General features: G+C 47.7%; 1 protein-coding gene across 2 annotated transcripts in view; it reads left to right on the top strand.

Annotated features, from left to right (window-relative positions):
* IRF1 (interferon regulatory factor 1) overlaps positions 1-5,791 on the top strand; it is a 6,642-nt gene extending 851 nt beyond the window's left edge. The window contains exons 2-10 of one of the 2 annotated variants that reach the window (XM_014947684.1): positions 81-175; positions 1,087-1,186; positions 1,364-1,540; positions 1,858-1,907; positions 2,039-2,174; positions 2,365-2,490; positions 3,277-3,320; positions 3,915-4,047; positions 4,643-5,791. In XM_014947684.1, the coding sequence (XP_014803170.1) occupies positions 89-175; positions 1,087-1,186; positions 1,364-1,540; positions 1,858-1,907; positions 2,039-2,174; positions 2,365-2,490; positions 3,277-3,320; positions 3,915-4,047; positions 4,643-4,743 (954 nt within the window). In that variant the 5' untranslated portion in view covers positions 81-88 and the 3' untranslated portion in view covers positions 4,744-5,791. Of the gene's footprint in view, positions 1-80; positions 176-1,086; positions 1,187-1,363; positions 1,541-1,857; positions 1,908-2,038; positions 2,175-2,364; positions 2,491-3,273; positions 3,321-3,914; positions 4,048-4,642 lie in introns of both variants that reach the window. The other variant, XM_014947683.1, reaches the window with a different exon arrangement.
* Positions 5,792-6,588: the final 797 nt, after the last annotated feature.

Raw genomic sequence — 6,588 nt, 5'->3', positions numbered from 1 at the left:
AGGGGGTGGCATTGCTGGGGGGGGGGTGTGTGTGTTAAAGTAGTGATGAGGTTTTTGCTGACCTGTTATTTCTTTGATAGGTGACAAAATGCCGGTGTCAAGAATGCGCATGAGGCCCTGGTTGGAAATGCAGATTAATTCCAATAAAATACCAGGCCTGGTATGGATTAACAAGGTGAGGGCTGTTTGTTACTGTTATGGGTAACATCATTATTGGTATTGCTTCTGTATCGTTGGTGGCTCTTGTTCTTAGAGGACACTAAATATGAGTCAAGATCATGAAGGAAAGAAATAACGTGAAGAAAACCTGCAAACATTATGTTTAAAAAAGCAGCTGGCTTTGGTTTCAGGAAAGGTGGCTCTGGTTGGTACAGAATGCAGTACCTCCATTCTTTTCCTTGGGAAAGAATAAATTAAATGCAATCTGAACACGGTGGAGAACCTAGAGAACTCCAAGATCTCTTTTAACTCCTGCTGCGCATTTGAGCCAAGTCACCTCCTGAGTAGCTGCTGTTAGGCTCCCAGTTGCTCCCAGTTTCAAGATTTGGCCTGGATTTGTCTCCCTTTGCTCTGGATGACACATCCCTGTACCTGTAGCCCCGGGTGAGATCTCTGGGCCCATTGAACCAGGTCTCTTTCTCTGAGGCTCCCATATCCGTCCCAAGAGGACATGTAAGCTAGGACTTGTTCTTCTTAGGATTCCTGCAGGATCTTATGGGTAACTTTAAAAACTGATTCTCTCCCAAAGTGTACCTGGAAAATATGGATATATTTTTGATACACTAAGTTGATGATATAGTAATAGATGAGATGCAATGTATTTAAACAATTCTGGGATAAAATTGGCAATATTGCTTACTTCTACTGTACCATACCACATGTGGCTTTCCCAGTTTCAGAATTCTTAAAAAGCTTTGTATGCATTGGGCAAAATAGATGGACCAATGGATGCTTAATTAAGACACAGGGCAGAGAGTTGGTAAAGTTTCTGAGCTGCTGCTGAGAATTCTTTTGATTAAAGCTGTCGTTCCAAACTGGCATCTAATTCTTCTTTTTCAATTCACATCTCCATTGGTTGAACTTCAGGATAAGATGATGTTTCAGATCCCGTGGAAACATGCAGCTAAGCACGGCTGGGACATGGAGAAAGATGCCTGCCTCTTCCGGAGCTGGGCCATTCATACAGGTGTGTGTTGGCTTCACCTTGTCTGAGCTGCTGCTCTGACTGATGGAAACGTGTTCTTTTCTCTTGACTTGGGTAGCTGCTGTATAGATCAGAGAAAAATAGAAATTAAATTTCTATTTTTGTGGGAAGATCTAGCATGGAAAAAATCTAAACACTCACCCCATTTCTTATTTATAGGAAGATACAAAATGGGTGAGAAAAACCCTGACCCGAAAACCTGGAAGGCCAACTTCCGCTGTGCGATGAATTCCCTGCCTGACATCGAAGAAGTGAAGGATAAAAGCATCAACAAAGGCTCCAGTGCTGTCAGGGTTTACAGGATGCTGCCACCCCTGACGAAGGACCAGAAGAAGGGTAAGACTTCAGCAATCCAGCTGGGGCTACCCAGCTTCCACTTAAACACCACTTAAATTCCCTGCTCTGCCTAGACAGGGCAATAACAGAGCTGCTGGTAGCACTGGTGCTACTGGGGTTAGTCACTGGTTATCGCCCTGGGTAACAGTTACTACAAATGGCTCATTTTAGCCCAAATTCTTCTAAAGAAGGCATCGTCAGGCAGAGATGGGGACTCGCTGCTTGCTGAGCAGGGCTCAAAGCCACAAGAGCTCAGGCTCGCCTGAAATGTCAGCCCTGCAGCCCTTTCTCACCTTCATATTATTTTTATTTTACAGAAAGGAAGTCAAAGTCTTCAAGAGAAGCAAGAAACAGGAGCAAGAGAAAGGTATGTGTCTGTAGAGGCGGCTGACGGAGCTGGTGGGTTGGGTGGTTTTCATGCTTCTATTTATTATTCTTTTTCATACGGGAACTTGCGAGTTCTTAGAAGTCTCTCATTCTTCGCCCTTATTTTCGTAGCCGTACGAAGACATGAGGACGGAGGAGGCAGCAGAAAGGCTAACCAACACTCCTCTGCCCGATGACCACAGCGGCTACACCGCGCACGACTACGCGGGGAAGGAAGTGGAGGTTGAGAGCGCGCCCATCGCTTTAGGTGAGACTGGGCCTGTAGCTCTCTGAGCAGAGGGGGAAGCGCCGCTCGTGCTAAACCCACCATCTCGGTGCCAAAAGGCAAAGGTGACTCTTGGGGCTGGGCCTGGCTGCACCGTCAGACCAGCAGGGATGAAGTAAGAAGTGGTTGTCTTCTCCTGGTGTGTGTCAACTCCTCCTGGTGTGTCCCACAGGCCTCTCCTGCTGTGAGGTGAGCAACTCCCTGACTGACTGGAGGCCGCCGATGGAGATCACCATGGCTGACAGCACCAACGACCTCTACCCGCTCCAGGTGTCCCCCCTGGCTTCGTCCTCAGAAGGTGGGTATTTCTTTGATCCTACCTTGGTCTTTCATGGAGGCAAGGCAGCAGGATGAAGGAGCGCCATGGGGACCAGGAGAGGCAAGAGTTGTCTTGTGGAAAGAAACCCAACCTCCACCTGATGGATTTGGGTGTCTAGAGCTGCCAAACCAGCCAGGTTACAGAAGGGCACATACCACCTGCAGAAGGAGCTGCTCATGGGTGGAAGGTCCCTGAAATGCCACTTGCTTGGCATGTGTGGGCCAAGGGACAGGCTTTGTCTCGCAGGGCCAACATGGTGGCCCAGATGGGTCAGCCTGTGAAGAAGAGGAGAGATTTGTGAGCCAGGAGGGTGGGACTGGGGGTTCCTGAGGCCATGCCAGAAGCAGGACAGAGTTGAGCACAGCAGTGACAGCAGAGTAAACCATGCTTCCCAACGGGACAAAAGAATAATTAACATGGGTATAGCAGAGTGATTCTTAATTGGGGTGCAAGTCATCTTCCTCCAAGCGGGCTCTGCTTGGTGACACCTGGGGGGGCCTCAGAGCTGGCTGGGGCCATGCACCCCAATGGGCAGCTGATGAAGGGATGGCTGATGGACCTCCCCACATCAAACCCATGAGCCCCTCCTTGGTGTCCTCTGTGGGGAGGGGGACAGTAAAAGGCAGGGATGTTGTGTGACAAGAGAGTGTGAAGTGGGTTGTGCGGTGAAGAAGCAGAAGTGTGAGGGCTAACGTGCAAAAAAGTTGACATCTACATCTCTTTTTTTTTTTTTTTTTTTTTTTGTTGCCTTTGCTTACAAAGCAGTCACCGACGAAGATGAAGAGGAAATTGCTCCAGACATTTTAAAGGTAAAACTAGCCCTTATGGTCTGAAAAAAAGTTGCCCAAAGTTGCTGTTTGCAGCAAGGGAGGAAGGGAAGTAGCTGTCAGACCCAGTCCTATAGAAACTGAACATACTTTTATGTAATCCCAGGCCCTTAATTAGTGAGGAAGCCTAAGAAATTAAATATATAAAGGGAAGGCTATTTCACAAACGTGATTTGGAGGTGACACATCCATGGAAATATTTGCTCTGCCTGTGAAAGCCAAAGAAAGCTGCTAGAAGTGAAGGTATCGGAGCCTGCAGGGGTTCTCCACACTTTAGGTGGCCCTTCCCTCCACCTCTGACACGGGTGGCCCTTAATCTGTTTTTTCCAGACGTGTCACCCTTATCCCACTGATAAGATGGGGGTTTCATCACTGAGGGTGCTCCAGCCCTCCCTGTTTTGCATTAAATATTTTTTTTTTAAACTGGGAGTAAACCAAGTTTGTATAGTTTACCAAGAGAAGATATAATTTGATCTTTTTTTGCTTACCTGTCTTCTAATGAAGAGAAAGGAATAAAATGCTGCACCCAGGGGCAGAAGGAGCAATTTCTACCATCTCCTTATTCCTCTTTTATAGCTGCTAGAGCCCACGCAGGACTGGCACACCACCAGCGTGGGGGGCAAAGGCTTCCTCACCAACGAGCCGGGCACCCAGACCATGGGCACCTACAGCTACAAGGAGCAGGACGGGGAGATCGACACCACCTCAGGTACGGGCCCCTCTGGCTGGGGCTCGGGGACACGGGGTGACACGGACGAGGGTTTTGGTGCCAGACACTAATTGGGAGGGAGGGAGGGATTCACGTACCCTGGTGGTGTGAGGTTTCCACGCAGGCTGTCAGAAGGCTGGTGAGGAGTTGGTTGATAAAAAGGAAAAGGAGGAAAAATGCCTTCAGGAAGAGTATAGTACAGGTTAGCGTTACACACCGGGAAGTCACGCCAGCTTTCAGCAGCTCCTGGCAATAGAACTGAAGTATTTCCATTAGCAAAAATGGAAATTGCATAGAATCATAGAATCATTCAGGTTGGAAGAGACCCTTGGGATCATCGAGTCCAACCATCAACCCTACTCTACAAAGTCCTCCCCTACACCATATTCCTCAGGACCGCATAGTTTAGTGGAGAGTATTTAGAGAATTTCAGCAAAATATTGGGCTAAAGTATTTACATCTGAGAAATATCTCAATTTTTTGATATATTTTTATATATATATACACACACACATACAAATACACATGCATGTGTACACTATTTTGCTCCTGCTGCATGTGATTAAATGCTCCATTCTTGCCTTATTTTCTCTAGGAGACATGGAGCTCAGGTTCTTTGACCAGAAAACTGTCCTGGACTTCTCCTGGCTGGACACAGTGAGACCTACCATGCAAGTCATTCCCTGCAGCTTGTAAACCCCCTTGGCTTCCCCCCACCACGAACTGCTCTCGGGTAGAAACTTTGACCAGCCTGAAGAAAATGGAAGAAATTTGTTTTGTTACTGACTGAAGGAAGAAAGTAGCTTTTATATTCCGTTTTTAACTTTTTAAGGCCTGAAGAGGGTAGCGAGGGGAAAACTCCATGATAAATGTTTCAGGAAAAAAACAACCCACCCCAGGATTCCCATCTCATGATGAGGAGTCCTGGCCTGGAGGATGCTCAGCCTCAGGTGGTTTTGGAGGTGAAGCTTTTTCTGGAAGGTTCCCGATGTGCCGTGGGACTTGGGGGGGAAGGTGTGTGTGTGCTGGGGGATGGGGGCCGAGGGTACCGGCCTCCCCCCGGTGTGAGATGTGATGAGCACTTTACCCACGGGGTGCTGAGGAGAGATGCTGCAGAGGAGTCTCTTACCTGTTAGTTTTTTTTGGTTGCTGCTTACCTGTGCGACACTGGGGACATAGAAGCTTGTCGACTGTCATTACACTTAGCCAGAGAAATTGCACTAATTGGCCCTCTCGTCCTTGATTTTGCCGCATCACGTAGTTCACCTTTTCAGATCTTTCAGAACTCTGTAAATACTACTTAGACCAGTAAAAAAAAATGTGAAAAATTCAGTTTTAGGCTTTGCTTCTACATAGTACACTTATCCCGGTCCACGCGTGGGACGTTACCTGCTGGTAGGCATGCCGTGGCTGTGGCCGTGCAAGAGTTGAAGAGCTGCCACATAGAACAATTTTTTTTGCACTGAACAGGGGCAGAACTCTTTATTTATGCCGTGCCTTTGGAGGGCCCATCCAGCACTCTGCCAGGACCCCCACAGTACTGTATGCAGCCCCCTGCATCACCCCCTGGCATCCCCCCCGGGCCGGTCCGAGCAGGAGTGCAGGATGGAGGAGGTTCTAGTTTTGTGTGTAGTACAGTAAGAATCGAATCACTAAGCTGTAACAGAATATTTTTCTTGTACATTTTATTTTTGTATATAAAGTGGTGTATATTTGTTTTAATAAAAATGTTTTATATATGACATGTTTACTTGTTCTCATGGGAGACCTCCGAGGTTGCGTTCCAGAGTCCCTTGAACGTACCCAAACAGCTGCGCTCTTGACAGTGGGGAGGGTTGGGTTTTGGTTGTTTTTTTGATGAGTCATGGAAGCAGAGGGAATTTAGGAGAGTTTGCTCCTATTTCCCACCCCCACCTCTCCCTAGTGCTAATGGGTAGAATCCTGCTTGTCCAGGTCCTCTCTCTTTATATCTGCCATCAGCTGTGATGGTCAGACTTGACATTAGAGGCTATAAAACAAGGTTATAGCCTGTGCTATTAAAAATATGCACCAAATCACTACTGGGGATCTCCCTGTCAGCTTCTGTGATAAGAAAATGACCAGTAAACCCCTTGCTAAATAACTTAAATAATAATTTAGGGGTTTGCCTAAAAGAAAAGCACGTGCAAGGGGAAAACAAGCTGGTTTTCCCCTGTGCATTTTATTCCTTTGCCAGGCTTTGAGGCTGGAAAGGTCTGGGGTGGGAGATGGGAGACAAGTGGGGCTGATGCAATTGTGGCCACCCACGTCTGTCCCTGCCTGGAAACCCCCTGGACGTGGAACAAAGCCTTTGGGGAATAACTTCACTCAGGGAGCAAGGGCGAGGGAGGACCAGGGAGAAAATCAGGCTGCAGGAGAGGAAGACCCAGCCCAGAGGGACAAAGCAGACATTTCCTACTGCCTTTGGCACAGGCTCTGCTGCGACTCAGGGGGACAGATGTGGGGTTTACCCAGGGAAGAAGGGGAAAAAAATATATAAGAACAAGTAAGTGCAGGAAAAAG

This window comes from Calidris pugnax, unplaced genomic scaffold, assembly GCF_001431845.1.
Source record: "Calidris pugnax isolate Ruff unplaced genomic scaffold, ASM143184v1 scaffold27, whole genome shotgun sequence".
In the NCBI taxonomy this organism is placed as follows: domain Eukaryota; kingdom Metazoa; phylum Chordata; class Aves; order Charadriiformes; family Scolopacidae; genus Calidris; species Calidris pugnax.
The sequence above is the reverse complement of the archived record's forward strand: the minus strand, read 5'-3'. Positions and strand labels throughout refer to the sequence as shown.